We start from the raw sequence: 25,176 nt of genomic DNA, 5'->3' as shown, positions 1-25,176 counted from the left end.
CTCATGCAGCATTAATGGCTTTTATCAAAGTGAATTAGGCATGAAGGATAGAAAAGCTGAGCTATCCCTGTGGACTGCGCATCAATGGAAAAACAGAGAAATGGAAAACACTCGCTCAACACCTGAGAGCAGAAAATTAGCCTGGAAACACTCCTCCAGGTAAAGAACCCATTAAAGAAAGAGCACATTAGCTTAATTTCTCTGGTTATTATTTATAGATTTTTCAGGTGCGAAGAGAACGTTTTTATTCATACGACCACATATATCTCAGTTCAGTCTCCGAGAACAAGATCAAGATCGATGAAGACAGAAAAAATGGAGAAAGATGTGTGTAAGAATAGATCTGTGAGATTTTCAGAAGGCAACATCGATCTGAAGTCTTCTTGATTTTGGAAATTTTGTGCATTGTGAGTAAATCTAAATTTCTCAGTAAGTTTCTGAGTAAGTCTTTATTTCTGTTAACCAAGCACAGTATTTTCCATAGGTCTATAGTAGGCCACAAGTCTACTGCGGCCCCAAGAAGTGTTTAGATGCTTAAGCCACACTTAGTAAGTAACATATGAATGTTATTGCATTAAATATAAAATGTTAACACAATCTCATTTATTTTGAAGGAATATAGTGCAAACACTCCTTGAAGTAGTTATTTTTCTGTATATCTGTCACACTGTTCTACTGTACATTTGAAAATGAAGAGTGAATAGTTTGACATTCTGTAGTTGTCAAACATTAGTCTGTGTCTTATTGTGCTAGGGCAACTGTTTGAACACTGGGGAACCCTAAGGGTCATGATCCATGTGTGTTGTGTTGTCCTTGACTCAAGCCAGTCTTCTTTGGATGCATCACTGTGACCTGAGCTCTGGAATCAGACACAGAGCAGCCATTAAAGAGTTTTAACCACCCGGATAGAATGTGAAGTTAACTGAGTAATAAATGTTACATCGGCTGTATTCCAATTTTTAAGTGTGTGGGGGTGTGTGTGCCTACTTAATATTTTAGAGACAAAGTTGTGCCCAGAATTTTAAGCTGAAAACCTCCTTTTAGGAATGTCCTCATTTGTGAAAATGGTATAAAAAGGAAGCAATAAAAAAATTGTTGTATCTATAGTGTGTGTGCATTTTGGAGATGCCCTCATTTGTAAAAATATAAATAAAAATAATAATAAATAAATAAAAATAAAGTTATTCTGAATGTGAAAATGTGTTTTCTGATTAGGGTTTAGGCATCGGCTAATTGCACTGCAATATATATATATATATATATATATATATATATATATATATATATATATATATATATATATATATATATATATATATATATATATATATATATATATATTAAAGGTGAAATAGTGAATGCTGAGACACTAAATTAAAATAAATGTGAATATGAATATCATATCAGAATATGATTTTTTTATATTTATAATATATTTTACATTTTTATAGTATATTTATTATTTTTACCGGCAGTTTGCATACTGAAGTAAAAGGGCATCACTGGTATTTATTTCTGACTTTTTATTCTGTATGAAAGGCAGGTGGTGTTTTGCTAAGAAGATGGTCACTAACATTAGTTAATAATTAAATGTCACTGTTGCACAATTTTGTTTGTTTTTTCTTATCAGGTTTAATCAATGTGTTTAAAACTCACTTGTGTCCAAACACTTTTTGGAATCTATTATTAAACAATTGTAAGTTATTTTTTATAGAACTCTTTAATTGTTCTTTTTTAATATAATTTCAATCATGAATATAATCAAAAGAATTGTATTAATAAAAAAAATAAAAAAAATTGATATGGTAATTGTAATAATGGCACTGACAGGAGGTCTGAACTAAATCAAATCTTAGTTGGCATGGAAGTTTGTTTTTCGAGGTGGAAGGCTGTTGGTTTGAATCCCTGTCAAAACTTTTTCAACTGAATACACTGCCTGCTGTGTGCCAAAGCCGACCCCTTTCTCTTTGATTGTGCAAACCTGATGACTATAAATATTTAAACCTAAAAAATCAGTGTAAGGAGAGCATAATTACAGCGTTTCATATGGGGCGAAGCAAGTAAATAGTATAATATATTCCCCCTCATGTTGTTCCGTGACTGTTGTTTTTCTGTTCAGTATCCTGCACAGGTTTATGCCCAAGTCTTTACTGTAGTATTGTGAATGCATTCCGTCTTTAAAACAGGAAATTCTAAACTATTGTATGCTGATGATACTTCATAAAAATGTGAAGCAGCACAGCTTTAACTTATTGATGATAAGAACATATTAGTAAGATATGTGAAGGATCATGTAACACTGAAATGAGTTCTGAATTCTCAGAAGTTGCTAAAACTTTAAAACCAATTCTTATTTTGAAACTTTTGAGCAATACTGTATATAAAACACACACAGAATATCGTATATAAATTGTCACTTGATTTTCTGTAATGTAACCATAAATATATAAATAAAAATAATTCTCAGTCTGGAATAATCCTTTTTTGTTCACAGATATGTGGCTGATTACATAAGGAACATTTTGCTGTTTCATTCCCGGAGTAGTTAATGGTTGAAAATCTAATCTGATGTTGCATAATAATTATTTGTTATAGCTTATCAGTTTCAACAATGTCTGATGCCAGATGACTGATGTATAGATTTATTTTGGGTGATTTTTACATCTACCATTTATTAAACCAAGAACATGAGCTCATGATACTTAAAGGTCCTTTCATTTAAAAAGCTCATGAAACTGAAATTCCTCAATTATAGTCATTCAAGACAAATTGTACTTATTAACTGATTAAACAGTCTCTTCCTCCTCAGAGAGAGATTGTTTGTATTCAGTCAAGTGTAAACAGTTGCTAATAATGGTTTTGATCCTGCTTATATTTGCAGATACCATGGAAATGAATCCAATTATAAGTCATTCTTCATGGAAGTGTTCAAACTTGCATATTTTGTAGCTCTTAAGCTTCCAGATTATTGGTATTTAGAGTTTCCATATTTCAGATCTGTTAGGTATCGCTTATGTAATTGCTCAAAAACAACTTCATTTTCTACAAATGTGGAGTTTTATTGCAATTTGCTAATGCTCATGGACATAGAACCACTAAAAGTTGATATTATACAAAGATTTCTTTAATCTGTACAGATAAACTACAATGAAAAAGTAGATGAGTCTGTTTTAACCTGGACGTACGATAGAGGGCGCCAGGTAACAGTCAGCAGCAAAGGGTCTCTGATCTTCATCCAAAAACAGATTGTGGTTGAGCATTATGTTTGATTTTACCCCAAACCGTCACATTATATTTATCCACTGATGTTTGTCAGGGTGCTATGTGCTTGTGCAGTATTTTTGACAGTGCAAAGGTAACAGGCCATTGGAGCCAACAGTCATGCTTTCACCTCAGTGCCGTCTTCTTCTGGGGTTCATGTGGTTGTAGTTCCAGGGTGGTGATAGACTCAAGACCATAAAGACATTGAGTTCTGTTGAGGTGCGATAGTATGTGATTTAGCTTTCCTGAGGGTACAACATGTGGTAAAGCTGGTCGTAGGAAATGCCGGCATAGGTGCTGACAGCACGAACTGTGTCGTCGTACAGGTTCCTTGATGAGGGAGGAAAGACAAGATGTCAAAACAAAATGGATTGGGAGTCTCCATTTCCAGGGTGTCTGAACTTGATCAACCTCAGGCCATCCAAGATTTAGATGAGTTTGTTTCTTCATAGTAACAGATGTGGAGAAATTTAGCATTACATCACTTGCTGACCAATTGATTCGTCTGCAGTGAATGGGTGCCATCAGAATGAGAGTCCAAACAGCTGATAAGAACCTCAAAACAATACACAAATGATCAAAACTACTCCATTCCATCGATATCATCTTGTCTGGTGAAAAGCTGTTTTGGCAAAAAAGTTCATAATCCATATTAACACTTCCAGTGTCCTCTCACTTTAAAATTCCCCAACATACTTGCTTAGAACTGTTTTTGCTCAAACAGTGCTTGATCCGTCAATATTTCTCTTCTGATTCAGATTAAATGACTTTTTCACTGAAGAAAGCGTTATTACGGATGGTTGATTCATATTTTAACCCAAAGCAATGGGTTGAAGTTAAAAATACCTTGATGTTTGCTTCTTGCAAACACATAGCTTTTCACTTCACAAGACATCCATTGATTGACCGGAGTCATGACAGTTACTTGCGGATTTTGTGATGTTTTTATCAGCTGTTTGGAGTCTGACGGCTCCCATTCACTGCAGAGGATCCATTGGTGTGCAAGTGATGTAATGCTAAATTCTTCCGATGAATAAATAAACTCTACATTCATCCTGGATGGCCTGAGCGTGAGTACATTGTCAGTAAATTTTCCATTAAATCTCATCATTGCACATGCATTGTAATGGAAAGCTACACGTGTTCCTGTGTGTAAAAGCCCAGAAGGGAATGTTTGTAAGTACGGACTAGGGTAATGTATAAAATTAGATTTACTTGGCTTTCTCGTTCAGCTTGTAGCCCTTGATGGTCTCAACATAACCGCTGGCAGTGTCAACACTCTGGTCGTAGTAGGACTTAAGTGTGTCCACCACAGTGGAAATGGTGCCTCTCTCCTCCTCAGCTTGCCTGGGCACACGGAAGCTCTCCGCTCCTGCAGGGGGCAAACCAGATTTAGAGGGAGACAGATGAGTTAAAAAAAAAACAATTCTTTATTTTCATGTTTCATTTTCATTTTAGGGTACTTTATTAGCAGCAAAGCAGATGTAATAATAATCCTAATTGAGTATGTTTATGAATGTGTCTGTCTGTACTTACCCAGAGCAAGGAAAGCAATGACAGCTGTGATAACCAGTAGCTTGTTCATAATGACAGGTATAGCTGAGGGATTGAGTAAAGCACTGGTCAGATGACAGCAGCACAATTGTGAGAATATAAAGAGGGCATTATTATTATTATTATTATTATTTAGTGCATGCAGTCACTTAGTAAGTCATTGATAGGCTATTAAAAGCATACTGTATATGCTGTTACACCAGATTATCCTTTTACCGATTAAGTACTTTTTAGTGGCATAAAACAATTTAATATAATGTTTATTTAATCGATCATTAATTTTCATTGAAAAAATATCATAATATTTAAGAAATATGCATGTGCTATTATTTTTGCAATAACATTGAAGCTTTTTACAAAACATACTAAATGCAGCAATATTATGAGTACATTCATCTATAAAGACTAACATCATATGCATTTTAGGAATTAATCAGGTATACGTCAAAAGTGCTAAACAGTCAAGAATCATAGAATCTGTCATAATATCCAATTATTTTTATAATGCCTTTAATACAGGAGGGAAAATATGTTGGTACTCACAGTTTCTCCTCTGCAGAAAGTGTGTCAGACAGGTTAGCGGCAAAACTCCTTGGCCTATTTTATATATGGGTACAGTTTTATTGACTTGATAACTCAAGTGCCAAAGTGCAAGCTTTCTCAGATAAATGATATGTGAGTGTGTGTTCATGTGGGGCTTTTTTTTTTTTGCTACTGCTTGTTTGTAAGATAAGGGACTAAAATGAGATGACCTGTTAAAAAGATATGGCTCTTCACATGAATAGACATAATGATTGATCACATTAAACAAAATCACTGACTTTAATCAACAGTCTGACATTTAAGATGAAGTAAAACTCATCTGAGCTCTTAATATGATAACACACTTGTTATATTCTCTTCTCCATCCACCAGCAGACAGATAAATGCTCAGAAGCTCTTGTCTTGCGTAACTGAACTTCAACACGTTTCCAAATAAAGTCCTAAGTCTGTTTCACCAAATACACGTCAGCCTGTTGAGGCTACTTCAGGTTATTTTTTGCAAAAGTGTGAATGTGTGTGCATCTAGATCTTTCTTTGTGTCTGTACAAGATGGGAGGTTTTTGAGATTGTCAAATCAATTTCTTCACTTACATGAATACACTTTCTTTATAGGCACCTGTGGCACCACGAAGAAGAGATAGTTCCTTAAAGCAAGGTATAGTTTAAAGACTTTAAAGATTTAAAGTTTAAATAGATTTTTGCCATCATTTACTCATGTTCATGTCTTTCCAAAACTGTATAAGTTTCTTTCTTATGCTGAGCATAAAAGTAGATATTTTGAAGAATGCTGGTAATCAGACAGTTGATGGTCCCCATTGACTTCCATTGTATTTCTTTCCCCAATGAAGTCAGTGACAAGAAACTGTTAGGCTCTTTAATACAAAAATGCAAAGAAAACAAAAATAATGACTTTATTTTCTTTATAATGAAGGCAGAGGGCAAAGCAGAGGAGAATAATTGTTTTAATGAAGTCATTGTTTTAGTTTTCTTTGCGCACAAAAAGTATTCTCGTAGCTCCACATGCACTTACTACGTTTCTGTGCCTTGCCCATGGTAGTCCCCTTGCTGTCAATAGAGTGTCAGAAAGCTTTCAGATTTCATCCAAAATATCTTAATTTGTGTTCCAAATATGAATGTAGGCCTTACAGGTTTGGAATGAGACGAGGTTGAGTAATTAATGTCAGAATGTACTTTTTGGGTGAGCTATCCTTTAATTATTAAAATGTTCAAAGATGTTTTTTTTTTTTGCTTGTTTACTGAAATGTTTTTTGGAGAACCCAGAATCTGATTTCTTTGAAACCTTCTTTGAAACTCTTATATTTTTAAGAGTGTAGAGTTGTGGAATATCATGGGCCAGCAAGAAAAAGCCACCAGTTGGACACTGAAGGGGACGCAGTTGTTTTACCTTTAGCTTTGCTGTCGATTAAATGTGATAATTAACTAAATTAAAGAAACAATGGAGTGACAGTGACTTTGGCAGCAGGACAGATATCATAATGAGAAATCATAGTGAGGTTTTATTAAACCTTAGTGATGATCCAGTGATGCTGGTTTTCCTTAGAAAGAAAATGATCAAATAAAATATGTATAATGATAAATATTTTATATATGTCCTGTACTGTGTATTATTGTGTGTGTGTGTGTGTGTGTGTGTGTGTGTGTGGGCATGTTTTTGTGACATATCAGGACACAACTTTGTATAATGACATGGGTATGACACAGGTATTACAAGGAGAGGGTGACTTATGAGGACATAGCCCATGTACCCATTTTTCAAAATGCTTATAAATCATACAGAATTAGTTTTTTTGAGAAAGTGAAAATGCACAAAGTTTCCTGTGAGGGTTAGGGTTAGGTGTAGGGTTGGTGTAGGGCCATAGAATATACAGTTTGTACAGTACTATAACCATTACGCCTATGGGATGTCCCCACTTTTTACAAAAACAAACGTGTGTGTGTGTGTGTGTGTGTGTGACAGACAACAAGAGAGAGTGTTATAAACAATAAACCCAGTCACACATATGAACCTCAGCAGGTGGTTGTAGCTTTGGATAAAACTCCCATTTTATCACTGTAGGTAAAGCACTCTTGTTGCACACTTGAGGGCATTATTTCTTAAAAAATCATAGGCAGAGGTTTAGTTATTAGATCATTCTCCACCGTAACATTGACACACTCGGCTGCTAGGGTGCTCTTTATGGTTGCCTTTGGCTTACAAGGTAAAACGATCCTTAATATTCAGTAGTTTTACTTTCTAATTTACATTTTATAATTGAATAATTTTACAGTGATTGAACTAAACTGGATCAACACTGGATCAACACTGAGCTCACACTGAATAAAAACACTAATAAAAATAATAATAATAATACTTACAGCAGAATTTGAATGTGCCATCAAATGAATGAAGCTTGGATCCTTGATATGATTTTCTTCTTTGTTACCGTGAATCTGCTTTGAAACAATCTAATGACTTGACTTGGGTGTTCTGGGTGGTTGCATACTTGCAGGTCTCTTTGACATTTTAAATGTTGTGGAGTTTTCTTGATTCTTTTTTACATAGGGTGAAAATCACATCCCATTGGTAATATTATATACACTACATCTCCTCAATGAGCTGCTGGATTTGAAACATCATTTATGTGGGTATTACAAATGCAGGAAAGTTATGCTCCCAGTTTTAATGATCATCATTAGGGGGATGTTTGCAAAGTATGAGCAAATATAATAGTAATATTTGCCTTGCATTATTATTAGTAGTAGTAATGTTCATTGTATTCACACTCTCAAACAAAGCAATATTATTATTGCTCCTAAACTACTTTATAAAACTATTATAAAATTGCAGTAGATATGACAGATGCAACATTTACATGAATTATGATCCAAATAAATAAATGTGAAAACTGTATGAAACTAGTTATCAGTTAAAAGCAGAGTATGAGTAGCTATCATGGCTTTCTAGCATATTCTTTGATTTCTGTTTTGTGGAAATACACATTTCTTAAACCTATTTGCATTTCTGTTCAGATTATGTGAATATGTACATTAAAGAACATAAGTCAGACGAGAGAGGAACTGTAGAGCTCATTGGTCATTACACAAGAGTTCAATGCACTTGCAACCAATGTCCTTTCAGGTCTGGAATAAAAAGTTTAAACAAATACCTTACATTGATGACATAAATGTACCTATGTTTTTGCTATGTTATAGTACACATCACAATCAAAACTCGGGTTTGCATTTTCCAGATGTTTTTATTTAGAATGGGTCATGTTTTTTTCTTTATGAGGCACACAAAATCACATAATTCATTCTCTATTAATGCTGGGCTGGGTGTTTTTTATTTTTCCTGCACTGAACAGAATGGTATCAAATACACAGATACAGTATATACATGCAAAATCTGCACCGACGTGCTGGACACACAGCATCCAGATCTATTATTGAAGTTTGCTGGGTTGAAGGAATCAGTGGTTGATGAGCTGCAGACTCTAACCCTCATGAGGCAGGACAGTATCCAGCACGGGCTTGATGTTGGTGATTGCCCTGTCCAGGTATTCTCCGATGTGGGGCCGCAGATAGTGGCCATAAGCACCAAGAAGAGCCATGCGAGCTTTGTCCACCATAGGCTCCATATCACTGGCCAAACCGCTGGAAGAAGCACAAAAAACATAATAGATTTACTCACACAGAATAACTGGACTGAGCAGCATTAGAATGACATGCAGTGAGGGCCGGGATGACTAGCTTGAGGCAGCCCTTACCCGATGATTTTGATGGCACTCTCCACTCTTGGCCTTTTGCTCAGTTCTTCAAGAATTTGTTTGGCTTGATCTCCTGTTGGTGAGCCCTCGAGTGTTGGCTGAAGGGCAGCTTTGGTCTTTTCCCAAGCATTGACGATCCTCTTAAAGAAAACTGCCTTCAGCCCCTCATATTTCTCTACTAACTCCTTGTCAGGCTGGGGCCATTCCTGTGCCCAGACACACACTGACACTACAAGAGGAAGAAAAGACATCGAGAATTATATAAACGAGCCATGTGCCCATCTTAAACCATATGTTTAACCACATTTATTGAAGAGTTCCTGGTTACTGTGTGTATGTAGTCTGGCTCTATTATGGACCAGATAAAGGTCTGCATGACTGTGTGTGTTTCTAGTAAATCACTGTTGCCCTTAACATCGCTACATGCTGAGATGCCACTTACATTGTCAGTCATTGCTTTATAGATTTAATTCAGGATAGATGTCTTTTTGAGATGTCTCTAGAGTCTTTTTTGACAAAAATGTCCCAGTTCACCCTATAAATCTAAATGCAAATAGCCTGGTGGCTTCTGTTATTTTATTGCTCATTTAATCACTTAAAAACAACTAAATCTGCCTCAGATGTCCAGTAAGTTCATAACCTGAGCAAAAAGAGACAAACAGGCCTCGGGCCTGCTGTTCTAATATGCTAATATGTCTTATTCATTTTGCAGTTGTGCACCAGTTAACAAAGAGAGACAAGATTTCAAGAACTAGTTTTTACCTTGGAGTGCAAGAATGAGAGCAAATGTCAGCTTCATCTAGGAGAGAACACATAAATTTAGACATGATACATTTGCTGAACATGCCAGTGAATGTAAACATCACTGATCCTCAATCTCATTTTAAATATGCATTTTAAATATGCACAAACCAAGGATTTGACTGCAAAAACAGTCATGAAACATGTTTAGTGCAGTTTTAATAAAGTGTTTTGCATTTGGAAAGAGAGAGAGATAGAGATAGAGAGAATGCATTTCAGTTCTCTTTAAAATAGTAATGCATTTTAAGTAGTTATAATATTAAATGCTATTGCATGCATGTTTAAGAGCAACTTGGTGAAGACTCACTTTACCTTGTGCTAGTGAGATTCCTGTAGAGAGAATTAAAGGACTGGAGTCAACATCAGTTGCTGTGCCTGCAGTTATATTGTCTACCGTCCATCCCTATATCTGCCTGACCGCTTGACCAAACAAACGTCATCACACACACATACACTCAATAACTTAAAATCAATCACACAGTCTTGCTGCATGAACACACACACACACCCACGCAGGTGGACCACTGTTCCTACAGGGCAAACATGTACACCATGGTTGGCCCACTCAAAGTCCACAGTTCCTAAGGCATGAGAGGATACTTATGAAACCACTAATCAAGAATATTGATGTGCTCTCAGTGTTCGTTGTGCAACATTAAAGATGCATTTAGGATAAAATGCTGAACAGGAACTTTTATACAAAGAATCCAAAGGGGCATTCAAAACAAGACCCCCAAATATAACATTCCCCATTCCACAATATAAAAGCATTTACATTTTTGGGATATAGTATAGTATATGTTTATGTATATGCATAAGGACTATATTTTGGCTGTAAAGAAAAAGTGTGATATGTTAAACTCTATAATTGGCTTTTATATTGGTAATGGTCTTGTTTTCCATTAACTAGGACATTTGCCTCGAAAAACTACTAATTTGCTGCTGATTAATAGTTATTAAGGTAGTTGTTTAGGTACTGGGTAAGATTAGGAATGTATGGTAATGCAGAATATGTGATTTTTAAGCAGTAATAAACCATAAAGCCTAATATGTTAATAATAGGCATGCTATACTCTTGCTAATTAGTCCCTATACTAAAGTGTCACCAATTATTCATATATAATATGGAAACTATTTACCTTTTTTATTAATTATATCTTTTTTCTACCCACTAATAGAATTATATTAGATCTAATTTAGTTGCAAATTTCACTGTGCATATTGTCCAGAAGCAATATTTAGTTGCCTACAGTTAATTCCAGTTAATATCTGTGTCTCTTCTATACACAGAAGTAATACAATCAAATAAACATTCAAGATTCAAGATTTTTTTTATTCGTCACAAACAAAATTATATATAGCATACATAACCAGCAGTGAAATGTGAGTAAACATAAAACATTTATAATCTATTCAGCACTAAATAAACTAGTTGTGCTCAGTCAGCCGTTTTAGTTTTGAGTGGCAGAATCAATGTACATAAACTAATGAGAGGTAAGCAAAGGCTGTCCAAAGGTTGTGAAAAACTTTCCACATGCCAAATTGACAGAGGCAGACACTAGTGAACTTTCCACTTTGGAACGTAACGTGTCTTATCTACAACCTGCTGACCTTTTTTTCTTCCTTTTTACATAATATTAATTTAAATAAATTATTTATTGCTTCCGTTTATTTTCCAGCTTTTCTTGTTTTGTCTTCTTCCTTAACATTTCTTTCTGTTTACTTCGTTCACTCATGCGTTTCTCAAGCAAAGATTCCACAAACCATTTTTGTAACATTATTCACGTTTATTAATTTGGTGTTAAAAGGAAACATGCAGAAAAATAATTGCATTATTCATTTATAATATTTATATGCATTTGGGTATAGTGTAATTACACTTTATCTTTAGTTGTGCATTATAACAATGGCATGCCTACATTAGAGATATGATTTGGTGTGTTAATTCGACAATATCTATATCCTGAAAATTGGGATTGGTCCCTGAAGAATCACTTTGCTTATTGATCTTGGGTTGATCTGAAGGTGGACATTCTGCTTTTCACTCTCTCCCACAGGGAACTTGCACGGTCTTTTGCCCGTTCTATGTAAGGGTCAGTTACAGGTTTGACATGTTCCTCGTAGTACATGCCAGCAAACCCAGCCACTGTGCTGCCAACATTTAGAACTTTAGTCTTTGTGTCCCTGTAACAAACACACAGACAAACACAGGAGTAGAACAAAATATTCAACAAAATGTTCACACTTGAAAATGCATGCAAGGGTATTCTTTATGTAAGAAAGTAGCAGTTAATGAGCATCTTTAACTGTACCTGTATGCTTGCTTTGCTCTTTCAAGAAGCCCAGCATTGTCTGGAGCTGGAGTGGGCAACGAGTTGCATGATGCCAAACACACTAAGGGAACATATTTTAAAGGATTTAGAAATTTGTTGCATGAAAACAATATTTCTGTTGATATTTTTAGATGAATAAATATAAATTAATAAATAAAATATTCAAGCATATATAAAGCCAGACCTTGCAATGTCACAACCAGAGCAAAAACAATTAATCTGGACATCTGGAAGAATAATCAACTGAATTAGCAATTTGGTGATGATCGATCTGGAATTGCTTAATTGTACATTATTACAGTAAACCTTAAACATATATAGTAAATATTTACCTTTAGAATTAATGCAGAAGTGAATGTAGTTTTTTTTCTTCTTCAGAAGACCTATCAGCTCTATTTCAGAGACTTTTGTAAAACTGTGATGAGCTTGTCTATGGTTCAGAGTTTTCTGTGAAGAATGAAATCTTGCTGCAATAAGGCTGTATTTGAATCGATTTACATTCTGAGAAACGGGTCAAACATCATTTCTGAGCAGGCACTACCTGCTGTTTACTTGGATGAAGAGCAAAAACATGCGGTTTTGGAGTTTGCGAAACATTTTTACTATATATAACAAACGTTGGGAGAAAAAAAAAATCACAATTATACATTTTAGCAGTAGTTTTGTTTGTGGGGTGTCCACTTGATAAAAGTGGGGTTGGTGTCTGACTTTATTTCTTTATGAATAACAACTATACATCTACACTTAAAAGACAACTCTCTCTCTCTCTCTATTACTTTATTCAATAAGAATGATTCCTTTTACCAGTTGCATTTTTTTTCTGACTGTTAAGCACAAATCGAGAATGTTTTAACCTTGATCCCATGAAGCACTGAACAGAAAAACAAATTTACATTTGTTGCATTTAGGCCAGAAAATTCAATAGTGGGATGTAATTCAAGGAAAGGGGGTCCACTCGACTGCTGAACTGGATAGATTGATATTTATCATGTGAATGTACTGATCATTAACTGAGGACAAACAGTGACTTTAACCTCATGTGGTCTGATGTTAAAAGCCCTTTGACCTAAGACTTGCATTTGACTTTACACACTGGTCTATATATCGTATATTGATTGATCCTTTATTAATTGTTACGTTGATGATGCATCTTCATAGTGTTTGCCTGAATATTGCTGTTTATTTGCTTTTACTTGTAGAAATAAACTACCAAAACTGACTTGATTTCATGAAATGATTTCATGTAGCATATTGTAGTTATGTAGGTACATACAAATAAAAAATATGAATTCAAATCATTTATTTTCAAAATAGTTCAATGATCAGTTGTTGGATTGTTAATGTGAACAAATTTGTAAATAACCAGTCTTGCAAATGATGCAAAAAACAAATTGCTTTTGTGTTTCACCGTTTATTCTTTTGAAAAAGTTCAGAATGTATACTTAGATTTTGCATTTTTCCCCATGATATTTAACATTATCCCACAAAATTGTAAACTATTTAAAAGATCACACAAATGACGAGGAGATCATAACAGTTTTTGAGTATATACTGAACTGTAACAAATGCACAAGTTGGCACAACAGGGTGGGGATGGTATCACAAATCACACAGCAATTGCATGATTGCAGGGAAGATGGAAGGCCATTGGTTTTTAATTGAAGGTTCCAGACAGCGACTGCTTCATTTTCTCATACTGCTCAGTAAACCAGTTCCTGCCAAGACAAAAACACCAATTCATATTAGAAAAAGCTAACTGACAGTTAGAAATTAAAAGCAGCTTCTTTGCCACTGCAAAAATAACATCAATGTCCTGTTAATGCATTTAATACATATAAAAATAAGTAAAACATGTTAAGGAAATACATTTTATGAAAGTAAAAAATGTTCATTATGATCATCTCACTTGGTTTTTTCACCAAACTCGCTATTTCCAAGTTTTTCGAAGGTGGTCTTGGTCTTCTCTGTCAGGTCATCTGCAATCTCCTTCACCTGGGTCTGGAATTTGGCGAAGTGCTGCTCCAGTGTAGACTCGTCCTGGGCCTCTGTTTAAATGTAATTTAGTTGTCATTGTAAATTGATAAATCTCACTTGTACTTATATTATTTAAAAGACACTAAGACTTTTCTTGAGAATTGTATGCCGTGGAAGAATCAGAGGGAAGATTTTACCTGTGTGTACAGCAAGTACAAGCATCAGCACGGCTGCAGCCAGGTACAGTTTCATCTTTGCAGTCTTTCCTGTAACATACAGAGAATAAAACGCGATCAGAGAGACAATTGCCATTTCGAAAGATTTAGGGTACAATTAGCCTATTTGATGACGTTACAAATAAATGTAAGCCTACAGCTACGTCACATCCAGAGTGTCTAGACAGGAACTTCGAAATGTGTTTAACGAAATATATTGTATATGTATCATAAAAGCCGTCTGCTTTAACAATATGTTTAATTTCATATGCTAATTATGTGTTTAAGGCACAAAGACGTTCGTTTCAAAAATAAAAATAAACAAGATAAATACATAATTGAATTACATCATGTTTTCGATCATTTCTAAGCAGTTCCTGTTCAATGTTAAATGCTTAATGCTCTATTTAATTAACTATAATTAGCTGAGGAGTTCACCGATGATGGCAAACAACGACGCCTAGATGTCGCCAGTAGCCTACACTGCGTGTTTACTCAGCCTATTGAACGTAAGACAAGAGCGTTATTCTCTTGTGTTTTAGTGTTCGCAAGTTTGCTTCGTACTTCGTTTAAAGATTTGGAAAGTTATCACAACATGAATAAATGTAAGCTGGCATACCTTTCTTGCAGTCCTCAAGAGAATTGGGTTGAGATTGTAATGCTCCACAGATGGCTTGGCCCTTTATACAGGCTCAGAGCTGACGTAGTGTGATAACACCACCTCTGACCTATCAAGACCTCCTGCGATCACTCTCTGTTGATCTTTCTATGTTTTCCTATGTCAAAAAATGTCTATAGTGAACATCTTTTAAAGGTGAGTGATCTCTGTTTGCCATAACACCTGTATTCCCAGAGAGCCTGTTTCATTATTTCTTAAAAATATACATTAATGCGTCCAGTGACATTTGAAACAACAATAACACTCACGAATGAAACACGTATATGTGGACTTAATGAATTAAATCAAGTTCAAAACTCAGTATCTACTTCCTATTTTTGCTTAAAAATTGTTAAAAATTGTTCTAATAAAATAACCATAAACTAAATTGGAAAGTATTGTGTTTAAGTCAATCCAGATCAGAAAGAAAGGATCTAAAATATTAGTTCCCATTATAGTTGAGAGTAGTTTCTTTGATAACAGTTTCATTAGTATCCATTCAAAGTAGTCAATAATGATCCCATTTGCTATTCTGTCTAAACATTGTACAAACTGGAAGTAGTGATTGGAGGAACCATTCTGATTCTAGGATCTGATGCCAGATGAAAAAAAGAGAGGAAGTAAAATGTAGACATTTCAGTGATTTGTGCAATCCGAGTTCATGTGAAGCTGTCTAAGCATCCGCTCACCATCAACTTTACTGTCCATTCCTTAACATGAAACTAAAGAGGATCTTTTTTCCTAATGAAGGTTGTATGTGATCACTGTCCGTACTGTCTTGTGTCTTCCTGGATACAGTGCTGGATGTCTGAACATATGTACAAATATAAACCATTGTTGTTTATCCTCAATTTAAAACAATGCATATATTTCACCACACAATGAGTCAATTTGGAGGCGGGTAACTTTGGCATTTTTTGACGTAATGGTGCACTGATTTAGTTCACTAAAGTTTGTTCGCTCTTTAACCTTTTAGCCACATCAAAACATGAGAGACTGGATTTGAGCTAGAGTAAATTAAAGTTGTTTCAGGTCAGTTTCACAACCTTGCCCCATTCCTGCTGCTGTCTGCAAGCATAACAAGGATGTTTGGTAACTGCTGATCGCCTGCACTGAAACCACCTTTGGATTCTTGGTCAGCAAGATGATTAGATCTCTTAACCTTGTATTGACCCAGTGTCATGCCTTCTTAATAGCATTATAAATGAATATAATCGTCTGTATTTATGAGTGTTTGTAATATATATGTTCTGCTTAAACAACCAAACACATCACCTCTATGCTGTAATTTTATTGTTAATGCACTTCAAATTTGTGTTTTTCATGTCTGGTAAAGTAGTTAATTTAATTTTAGATTTTTTTTAATTTATATTATTTATCTTTTTTTTTTTTTTTTTTTTTTAAGTGACTTTAAAAAGTTAAATATATATAAAAAAAGTTAATGTATTAATTTAAATATAAAAACGTTTTAGTTGTATTAATATTTTACATTACAGTTTCACTGTATGTTTCATTTAAATTACTTCTTTAAAAACATTAATATATATTACTGACCACAAACTTCTGAACTGTAGTGTATTACTAAATTCACTACATATATAAAGTTCATTATGTTCTCCTGCCAGTTCACCAGCAACTTATTCGCATGTATTTTGGGAGAAATTGATGTATTCACGTGCTGTAAATCTGACTGACAGGACTGACAAACATCTCAAATTACAGATCACGATCAAGATCATTTAAAAAGGTTATTAAACTACCAAACACACATATCTGTGTATCAGAATGTCACATTGTTCATGTCATGGTAAGCAAGTTTACGAATATTTTGAATAAAAAAGGAAAAAGGAAATAAAAGTTATACATATTTTCATACATTTTTATGGAGTTGTGTCATTTGAGAAGAATGATATGTCGCCATGGAAACACTAAGAAAGAATCGTTCTAAATTAACGGTTGCCTAACAAAACAACTCACTCTGAGGGGACCACTAGAATACTTTACTCACCACTGAAAGGTTTAAGGAGTCGTTTTAGGAGGCCGTGGACGAGTCTTAACTTTAAAAAAAAGAATATCTCTTTGAATTTGAGACTTTACAGATCTTCTTTATGCTCCAAGAGCTTGTAACACTCCAAAGAGAAAGGAAAAAGTTAAATCGCATCATATGACCCCTTTAAATCTGTCACACAGAATTGACTGTGTGACACGCACACACACACACACACACACACGTACTCAGCGGATCATTCTGGGCTATGGCCAATGACCTGTTTATTTTGTAATTTTCTAGGTCAAGAAGAACTCTCTGCCCCTTTTTTTTATTTACTTTTTTGCTACATAACATGCTTTTTGTGTATTAAAAAATACTTGACCATGATAGGAAATGCTGACAGTGAAAAGCTGACAACGTGCAAAAGTGTTGAAAGCGTCTAGACTCAAAAGAGGGGAAGTGAAGCTCGGTGCAAATGAGGACCTGGTGTTTATGAGGGATCACGCTGAGAGTCAGTGTTCTGCAGTTACCTCTGCTCACATCTGATCACTCACAGTCTGTGGCAGTGGGGGCTTGTGTCTTTTGTCAGTTAAACAGCAGTCTTTGTAGCAACTTTCTTGACAAAGTCTTGCTAACCACTTACAGATTTCCTTCTCATGCATGCATAATTAGCCACCTCTATTTCTTTCAATTTCATATACTTAGTCAATGGCCCATAGCTTTTCATGTAATGCGAGAAGAGAAGGGTTCATCAGCGTGTCTAGTCAGTGCATGCTGTGCCATCTCAGGTCTTTGTTTGACCTTTTAAACAAAAGGCGTGTGTAAGAGCGAGTCATTTTTAGTTTATGAATATTCTGAATTTGTAAAAAATCTGGGTTTGCTTGCCAATGACAGGAAATGTTAAGTCCTCAAAACAAAAACTATTCAATATTTCAAACTTGAAAATAAATAAATAAATAAAAGGTTAAAATGGGTTAATAGGTGTGAATGAAATATGGAAAAGATATTTTCATCTCAACAGGAACAGAAAGGCCTGGGCTTTCAGTTATGTTATAAAGTTTTTGTAGATGTTGGGTTATTTTCTACCAGACACCTGCATGATTGAAAGCTGGAGCTTCAGATCAGAGGACCATGAATGTTGTGGTATTTCAAGCTAACCAGGATATTTATCAGACTTTAGTGAAGAAAGGGACTCTTTCTTGGAACAGGGGGAGTAACCAGAATTACGACAGATGTTTTCAGAAGTGACAGTCAATAACAGCTGGTTATGTAATCTTTCTTTCTTTCTTTCTTTCTTTCTTTCTTTCTATCACATTATATACAAAAAAAAGCTGAGAATTTTAGTTAATATAATTTCTTTTTTAAATAAATTATTATTTTTATATATTTTTATATTATCTTTAATTAGTTATACTGAGATTGGAGGACAAAGAACATTAAGCACTTGCAATTAGGAATATAACAAAAGAAGGTTACAAAGATTGTAAACTATAAATCTTTCCTAAATTATGAAAAAAATATATTCAAAAATGAGAGAGGGTGGCCCTAACCCTAACTCTGGCAGCTGTGATTGCCCAAAATTTGCCATAAGCAATATGCAGAAACATTTTAGGTTTTTTAATGAAAAGCCATCCAATTGTCACACAGAGATTTCCGAGAATGACATGTTCCTCTGTTTCACAGTAAATTGTAAGACAACTTGTTTTTTTAAGACCCAACCCCCCTTCAGATTTGTAATGTACAATATTTTTACAGTGTTTGGCAGTGCATGTCATTGTTTGCAGTCCCAGTGCATTTGTGTGTTGTGTTGCTTATCCAGATGTGAGTGTGAATACAAGATAGCAGAGATTAAAAAGGAAAAACAAAGACATAACCAGGGGCACAGCATGTTCCTTATGCAGCAGTCCCGCAGGCAAGCAAATGGAATTTGGAAACAGATCTCAACATGTCTTCCTTAAGATTCAAAGCAAAAAAAAAAAAAAAAAGAGAGAGAGACCGAGAGGGGTGGGGGGGGATGGGGTGGGTTGTTAGAGAACAGGTTCTTTGATCCGGAGACTATCAAAGATGAGAAACATGGATCTGATCTTGAACAGTTCGGTGCAAAACAAGAGCTTGAAGGAGAGAATTTATCCGAAAAGGGTGAGATTCGTCACAAGGATAACAGAAAAAAGTTTTTTTCTTTTCTTTAATTTTTTTGTGAATTAATAAAGTTATCAGTGATTACTTTAGCTTGACTGAGGGGTTGTACACAGCAATGATATTATTTTAGTTTTAAACATTCCCTTTGGATACAATTAAGGTATATTAATTTCAGATATTTTTTTCCTTTGTCTTTAGAGTGTTATGAGTAAAAACAATCGTTTTTACTGTATTTTACCTTGTGTCAACACACACACATTGAATTTTTATGGTCATGTTTTATGGGGGCTTTATCCATATATATTGGTGGATATTTTCTCAGATACTCAGATATTTTCTTGTAAATTAAAAAGTAATGCGTTACTTTACTAGTTACTCGCATTACTTGTAATGTGCTACCCCCAACACGGGGGGAGTATTCAGACAAAAAGATTTTATACTATACAAATGATCCCCTGCCTGACCTTAAACTTACACCTATATACAACTCCCACAGAAAGCTTTTTGCATATTTACATTTTCAAAAAAACATATGACTCATTGAATGTTTTCTTAATGGAGAGCAACAATTAAGGTCCAACATTTCACATGTTACTATCCTTGTGGAGACTTCTGGGTTTTTCCCAGACCACACACACACACACACACACACACACACACACACACACATCTATTTCCAAAATAAATTCAAATAAATTTGAGGGTCACAGAGTGTGATTTTATTTGCACCAGATTGATTAAAAGTCTGCCAGAGAAGATACTTTTTATTATTATTATTCAAGATAAGAAGACCTTCCTTTGAACTCCAGAACTGAGAAATTGTTTAAATCTCAAGTTCCTGGAGGACAAAGGGTGTGACCATTAGATGGGTCTTGTCCACACAAGTCTTATTGAAAACTCTGGAGAAGACAGAAGGTGCGTGAGAGTGAGCTGAAGTTAGAAATAGGAGGAATAAGGGGGTGTATAGAAGTGAAAGTTTACTCCGGAATTGGATCAGTCTTGTCTAAACATACAGAATCTGGTAAATATGAGACTTTTTGCAAGGGCATATGTATATGTGTTGTTCCTGACTTTTATTACAGGCCTACATTAAAAGTGAGTGCATGTTTCAGCTTGCCTGATCCCTTAGCCAGTTATTAAGACAAAAAAATCTGATTATAGCCACAAAACAGGTACTCATGCTACTGTATTAATGTATTGCCTGTCTGTATAAAACTACAGTAAAAAGAAATATACAAAAATCTATATCTGGTCTCTACATAATGTTTTGTTTGGCTGTGTATATAGTTTAGAAAATTATATTTTTTATTGACACAAACCCCACCCCCACCCCAAACACAGACCAAAACCAAGAAAACAATCTTCCCCAAACATATGTTGGAGATGCATGTATTTGTGTGGGAACATTCAAATGATTGTGGTGAGAACAGAAATGCTTTCATAAGTACCTTTCAATACTCTTGACAAGAATCAAGAGACAAAAAAGCAGTGAAGTAGGACGAACATTTATTGAAAACAAATATTCAAATATAACAGTGCACAGACATGTAAAGTAAACAAGGATTTAAATGTGGATTTGTGGCTAACAAAGCTCATCTTTGCATATATTCTGATTTAATTCAGCTAGGCGCACAGAAGGCACTTTTTATTGTTTATTTCGAACGGTGCCATGTTGGCCCCACTTACTAGAAAAAACTCTTAGAAAGGTTGGTTGATCTTATAATTTCTCTACAGTATGCTAACAAAAGTTGAAAGTATATCCTTAGACACTGGATTAATACTAAGAAATTAAACATGGTGAGTACATGGTTTTCTTTCGTCCAATAATGGACAGTGCTAAGAGACCAGTTCTTAACCACTTATCAACCTCTCACAGAATGAAAAAGCACATTTTAGTAACACAAAACCTCCCTTCTTGTTTCTGTTTGGTGTTAACACTAGATAAGTGTGGAGCTCTTAAACTTGAGTGGGAATAGCCGCTGAGGCCTCCTTGATCTTGTCCATGACGACCTGCAGCTGCTCGCGGATCTTCTCTGTGTAAGGGGTGAGTAGGCTGGTCAGCTCTTCCATGCGGCCCTCTAGGGATGTGCGCAGGTCCTCAGCGGTCTTCTCCAGCTTCTCCTTCAGAGCTTCAGCCTGGACGTCCATCTGCGCGCTGACCTCCTTCGCCTGGGATTTCATCAGCTCACTAAGGACACCCAATTTCTGGCTGGCACCATCCTGGGCCTGGCTGACGTAGGGCTCGAAACGGTCCTTCACGGCTTCAGCGTTTTGGGAGGCACGAGACTGCAGCTCACCCAGGTAGGTTGCCACGGTGCTGAAGAAATGAAAGAGAAACGTATTAATATATTTTAAATAGTTTTTTAGCTAGCTTGTTTTTAAGCAACCTGAGAGAGCATCCAGACTTACTTGCGGATCTCCTCGGTGTCCTTGTTCAGGCGTTTCTTCAGTTTGCGGGTGTAGGTGTTCACACGGCTCTTCACGTCATCGGCGTTCTGCTCCATCATGGTCTTCAGCTCATGCAGGTACTGAGTGGTGCGTTCCTTAGCGTCGCTCATGTCAGTTTGCAGTTTGCCAGCCAAGAGCTGGAGATCTTTGTTGAGCTGACCAGCAGCGTCCGAGGCATATGGAGTCATCTGGGTTTGAATATTCTCACTGTATGAGTTCAGCTCCGCCATGGTGTCACTGATCAGGGTGCTGCAAAAACAAATTTGGTAAGGAATGATGCATGTATGCTCTTTGTTAATGTGAGAAGATGAGTGTGAATGTGCTGTAGATAGATATTAAGAGGAACCTACTCAAGCTCTCTGCTGAGCTGGGAGCCCTTGATGTTCTGGACCACACCGTCAGCTTGTGTGTTGAGTTCGGACACATACTGCCAGAAGCGGTCCACCATCTCCTCCCATCTGGGCTGAGGGGCATCTGCCTGGAACAGGCTACGAGCCTGGCAGCCTACAATGGGTGTGAAGAGACTGTGAACTCTATGCCACATTAGGTTATTCACAAGTGAGCGAGCTGGATCATTTCCAGTGCCCTTTATTAATTATGCAATGTAACAGTTGATGAAGGTGCATTACAAACATATATTAATAATTTTTTTTTTTTCATACCAGTAAAAACAGCCAGAGCAAAGAACACCACAAGAGACCTCATTTTGATGGGCAGACAAGTACACCTGAGAAAAGACAAAACAATCTTAAGCACTGGCAAGAAAATATAAACATAAAAGTCATTTTTTCCCCCAAACGTAGGAAAAGGGAAGCCCTTAACTTATTGATTCATATATATGAAAAACATATTTTATCTAAACAGTATAATATAAAAGACCCCTCTTAAAATGCACAAATAAACTGCAACTGAATATACAAGTATGCATGCTGTAGGCTACTTTCTACATTAATACGCGTTTGAATACTCAGTGACCGTTAACTGGAAGTTTAGTAGGTAGTGGTTTTAGAGACAAACTGGTTCTCCTGTATATAAACCGTTAAGTAATAATTTTACGACTTCTCTGTGAGTGAGGAGTATGTGTTGCTTACCTGAGACGTGCAATTTTCTCCGTGTAGAGGGAGTGTGGATGTCAGGTCTTTTATACAGTCCCGGGACGCACCCGTTGCATTCACAGTCGCTGCCACGTGATTTCTCCTTTGTTCAGGGCTCGCGCATCATCCCACGCGTCACTGACCGCAGCAAGTGTGCGAAGTCCGCATCTTTCTGCACCATCTGGAGATTAATTGCGCAATTTCTGATTACAGATGTGATTACAGCAATTTTGCTTCCCTTATTCTATATAACGAATTATAGGTCACTATTATAGGTCACATTCCATAATAATAATAATAATAATAATAATAATATAACAATAATAATATTGTAGGCTATATGCAATATATTCAGCCTTTCATTTAATGACAATCGTTCTGTTTAAATTAAAGCGCGTATATTATCGTTTATAATTTGCCTAATTTTATGCAGGCCTAATCACAGCAGTGTAATGTTTGCGCGAATGAAAATCCAAGCTCTACTCAGACGGACGACTTAAAAAAAAATCAAACAATTGTTTATGTGTCTTTAAAACAAATTCCTAGTCATTAAAGAGACAACTGAGTCAAAATGTGACACGAACATTAATGCAGGCGCCAACATAGTTGTTCGTACGTTTTACTGGAATGGCCTGGATTAACATGGATGACCCTATTAGCATTTAAATAGACACCTATTGCCCATACTTTTGCTCTTTTCACATGGGGCCGATTTGGATCAGCGTTTACCTGGGTAATGGTAATAGTAACAACAACAACAACGGAACAAGAATATGGGAATATAGCCTACTGTAAAATATAGTGCGATATATTATCTGATGCATTTCCAAACATTGAAAACTAGTGCTTATATTTTTTGAATATTCAGCAAAGTGAATTAACAATATGGCTATATACTGATACATACAAATATATGTAGAAATAAAGACAATACATTTAATAGTTCTAATGTTTGAGTCTTTATAGCTTATATATATTTCACATAGATGCTCCCATATAAATGTGAATGTACACATATATACACACATTCACACGAGTTAAATCAAATCTCTATTTCCCAGCATGCTTCGCCTCTGACTGTTAAAGGAGAATAAAAAAAAAAAAAAAAATGTGTGTAATGTGTGTAATAATTGAGTGTTATGTCCTGTTTTTGTTCAATACTTATATAGAGGGAGATCTTGTAGTGTTAAATGTTTTATTATTTAGAAATTAAAATAATTTCTACACAATTAAATATTTGTTCAATATATCTTTCGAACATGCAGTACCATATCTAATCACATGTACATCTAAATATTATAAAGTGTATTCCTGAATATAAAATTCCTTATGTATTATTTTGTGTATGGTATATAGTGATATATTTACACAATATATTACTTTGTATAATTTCTAATACACCGTTATGTCCTTTAATATATTTATTATTCATATATTAGGAAATTTATTTTCTATTTATATAATTTATTTATTGCGCAGGGTCCCTTATTAATATTTTCTTGTAATTTTGTTTAGTAAGCTCAGTTATGATGAAACAAGCAGTAATGTCATGAATTTCTAAGTACTGTTTATTTCAGCCTGTTTGATCACAATGCCCTTCCACGTCTGTAGGGCCTAGAGTTTATCTTAAAAGATAAGACATGCTTTGGTATTCCCTATAAAGAGTTAACTAAATGAATGCAGCCACAACACAACCAAACAAGATGGTGTTATTTTCTAAACTAATCTTTTTTTCCGGTTGAAAAGCTTAAGGTAGCCTAATTATATAATTATGTTTTTTCCTGTGACAACGTAAGAAAAGCCTTATCACCCACAATTTGATTCCACCTATTCAGTGATCTTTAGCCTCTTGTCCCAACTTGTCCCTTTCTCCTGGCTCAGCTCTGTCTGTTTCACCCCTGCAGCTGGTGAAAACAAACAGGGATTTAGTATGCACAGGGCTCAGTATGATCACTGCTCATGCAGACATCCACTGTAGCTTCATACACTCTTCTGTACATTTTCCAATTGAATGTTGGTCCGTAAAAATCTACTTTTACTTTGATACAAAATTCAATTTGTGAAGAAACAGATGTATTTCTACTGGAGAACAATACTCTAAAATATATAAAAATATTCAATTTTCACTTTAAATTTGCTATTGAATTAAACAAAATTTTGAAGCAGTTTTTCTCTTTTTGAAGAAATTTTAACAGCTTATGGTAGCTTTTTTGATATTTTGACACAGTTTTGTTTACTGTACTGTATTTGTCCTGATGAATTGAGGTTGTTGAACTTAATTTGTAAGTCACTTTAATTTGTAAGTCAGAAAAATGGATCTGAGGGTTGAATTATTGTGAGCAATGAAGGTTATTCTGTGTTGCAGTGAGTTGCACCAAGCTCCCTGGCACTGAGGTAAT

The 25,176-nt window shown here is 35.4% G+C and overlaps 5 protein-coding genes across 5 annotated transcripts; all 5 read right to left on the bottom strand.

Moving 5' to 3' along the window:
* Nucleotides 1-3,038: 3,038 nt before the first annotated feature.
* apoc2 (apolipoprotein C-II) lies at nucleotides 3,039-5,412 on the bottom strand. The gene is made up of 4 exons (XM_052577541.1): nucleotides 5,359-5,412; nucleotides 4,798-4,860; nucleotides 4,477-4,633; nucleotides 3,039-3,591 (listed from the first exon to the last, which is right to left on the bottom strand). The coding sequence occupies exons 2-4, from the start codon at nucleotides 4,844-4,846 to the stop codon at nucleotides 3,498-3,500; spliced, it is 300 nt and encodes a 99-aa protein (XP_052433501.1). The 5' UTR covers nucleotides 4,847-4,860; nucleotides 5,359-5,412; the 3' UTR covers nucleotides 3,039-3,497.
* A 3,183-nt stretch (nucleotides 5,413-8,595) lies between these two features.
* On the bottom strand, nucleotides 8,596-10,367 carry apoa2 (apolipoprotein A-II). The gene is made up of 4 exons (XM_052578790.1): nucleotides 10,239-10,367; nucleotides 9,888-9,924; nucleotides 9,126-9,354; nucleotides 8,596-9,012 (listed from the first exon to the last, which is right to left on the bottom strand). Exons 2-4 carry the CDS (start codon nucleotides 9,922-9,924, stop codon nucleotides 8,853-8,855), a joined length of 426 nt encoding a protein of 141 aa, XP_052434750.1. The 5' UTR covers nucleotides 10,239-10,367; the 3' UTR covers nucleotides 8,596-8,852.
* Nucleotides 10,368-11,692: 1,325 nt separating this feature from the next.
* Nucleotides 11,693-12,712, bottom strand: apoc4 (apolipoprotein C-IV). The gene is made up of 4 exons (XM_052578791.1): nucleotides 12,592-12,712; nucleotides 12,444-12,486; nucleotides 12,239-12,320; nucleotides 11,693-12,110 (listed from the first exon to the last, which is right to left on the bottom strand). The coding sequence occupies exons 2-4, from the start codon at nucleotides 12,484-12,486 to the stop codon at nucleotides 11,927-11,929; spliced, it is 309 nt and encodes a 102-aa protein (XP_052434751.1). The 5' UTR covers nucleotides 12,592-12,712; the 3' UTR covers nucleotides 11,693-11,926.
* Nucleotides 12,713-13,654: 942 nt separating this feature from the next.
* On the bottom strand, nucleotides 13,655-15,219 carry apoc1 (apolipoprotein C-I). Its single transcript, XM_052578792.1, has 4 exons — nucleotides 15,068-15,219; nucleotides 14,431-14,499; nucleotides 14,166-14,304; nucleotides 13,655-13,974 (listed from the first exon to the last, which is right to left on the bottom strand). Exons 2-4 carry the CDS (start codon nucleotides 14,483-14,485, stop codon nucleotides 13,914-13,916), a joined length of 255 nt encoding a protein of 84 aa, XP_052434752.1. The 5' UTR covers nucleotides 14,486-14,499; nucleotides 15,068-15,219; the 3' UTR covers nucleotides 13,655-13,913.
* Nucleotides 15,220-20,724: 5,505 nt separating this feature from the next.
* On the bottom strand, nucleotides 20,725-22,869 carry apoeb (apolipoprotein Eb). Its single transcript, XM_052579132.1, has 5 exons — nucleotides 22,775-22,869; nucleotides 22,346-22,410; nucleotides 22,034-22,187; nucleotides 21,645-21,932; nucleotides 20,725-21,552 (listed from the first exon to the last, which is right to left on the bottom strand). Exons 2-5 carry the CDS (start codon nucleotides 22,386-22,388, stop codon nucleotides 21,192-21,194), a joined length of 846 nt encoding a protein of 281 aa, XP_052435092.1. The 5' UTR covers nucleotides 22,389-22,410; nucleotides 22,775-22,869; the 3' UTR covers nucleotides 20,725-21,191.
* Nucleotides 22,870-25,176: the final 2,307 nt, after the last annotated feature.

This window comes from Carassius gibelio, chromosome B16 (assembly GCF_023724105.1).
Source record: "Carassius gibelio isolate Cgi1373 ecotype wild population from Czech Republic chromosome B16, carGib1.2-hapl.c, whole genome shotgun sequence".
NCBI classification, from domain to species: domain Eukaryota; kingdom Metazoa; phylum Chordata; class Actinopteri; order Cypriniformes; family Cyprinidae; genus Carassius; species Carassius gibelio.
This window is presented reverse-complemented; position numbering and strand designations above follow the sequence as displayed.

What these genes read in the sequence shown, in the direction of transcription:
- apoc2 (XM_052577541.1), bottom strand. Translation starts at nt 4,846, where the DNA reads ATGAACAAGCTACTGGTTATCACAGCTGTCATTGCTTTCCTTGCTCTG. An exon ending in CATTGCTTTCCTTGCTCTGG is followed by an intron (nt 4,634 to 4,797) that starts GTAAGTACAGAC and finishes TGCCCCCTGCAG; the next exon opens with GAGCGGAGAGCTTCCGTGTG. An exon ending in AAGCTGAACGAGAAAGCCAA is followed by an intron (nt 3,592 to 4,476) that starts GTAAATCTAATT and finishes TCCCTCATCAAG; the next exon opens with GAACCTGTACGACGACACAG.
- apoa2 (XM_052578790.1), bottom strand. Translation starts at nt 9,924, where the DNA reads ATGAAGCTGACATTTGCTCTCATTCTTGCACTCCAAG. An exon ending in TCTCATTCTTGCACTCCAAG is followed by an intron (nt 9,355 to 9,887) that starts GTAAAAACTAGT and finishes TTCCTCTTGTAG; the next exon opens with TGTCAGTGTGTGTCTGGGCA. An exon ending in AGTGCCATCAAAATCATCGG is followed by an intron (nt 9,013 to 9,125) that starts GTAAGGGCTGCC and finishes TGCTTCTTCCAG; the next exon opens with CGGTTTGGCCAGTGATATGG.
- apoc4 (XM_052578791.1), bottom strand. Translation starts at nt 12,486, where the DNA reads ATGTCCAGATTAATTGTTTTTGCTCTGGTTGTGACATTGCAAG. An exon ending in TCTGGTTGTGACATTGCAAG is followed by an intron (nt 12,321 to 12,443) that starts GTCTGGCTTTAT and finishes ATGTTCCCTTAG; the next exon opens with TGTGTTTGGCATCATGCAAC. An exon ending in AGAGCAAAGCAAGCATACAG is followed by an intron (nt 12,111 to 12,238) that starts GTACAGTTAAAG and finishes TGTTTGTTACAG; the next exon opens with GGACACAAAGACTAAAGTTC.
- apoc1 (XM_052578792.1), bottom strand. Translation starts at nt 14,485, where the DNA reads ATGAAACTGTACCTGGCTGCAGCCGTGCTGATGCTTGTACTTGCTGTA. An exon ending in TGTACTTGCTGTACACACAG is followed by an intron (nt 14,305 to 14,430) that starts GTAAAATCTTCC and finishes ACATTTAAACAG; the next exon opens with AGGCCCAGGACGAGTCTACA. An exon ending in GAGTTTGGTGAAAAAACCAA is followed by an intron (nt 13,975 to 14,165) that starts GTGAGATGATCA and finishes TTGTCTTGGCAG; the next exon opens with GAACTGGTTTACTGAGCAGT.
- apoeb (XM_052579132.1), bottom strand. Translation starts at nt 22,388, where the DNA reads ATGAGGTCTCTTGTGGTGTTCTTTGCTCTGGCTGTTTTTACTG. An exon ending in CAGCTCAGCAGAGAGCTTGA is followed by an intron (nt 21,933 to 22,033) that starts GTAGGTTCCTCT and finishes TTGTTTTTGCAG; the next exon opens with CACCCTGATCAGTGACACCA. An exon ending in GACACCGAGGAGATCCGCAA is followed by an intron (nt 21,553 to 21,644) that starts GTAAGTCTGGAT and finishes TCATTTCTTCAG; the next exon opens with CACCGTGGCAACCTACCTGG.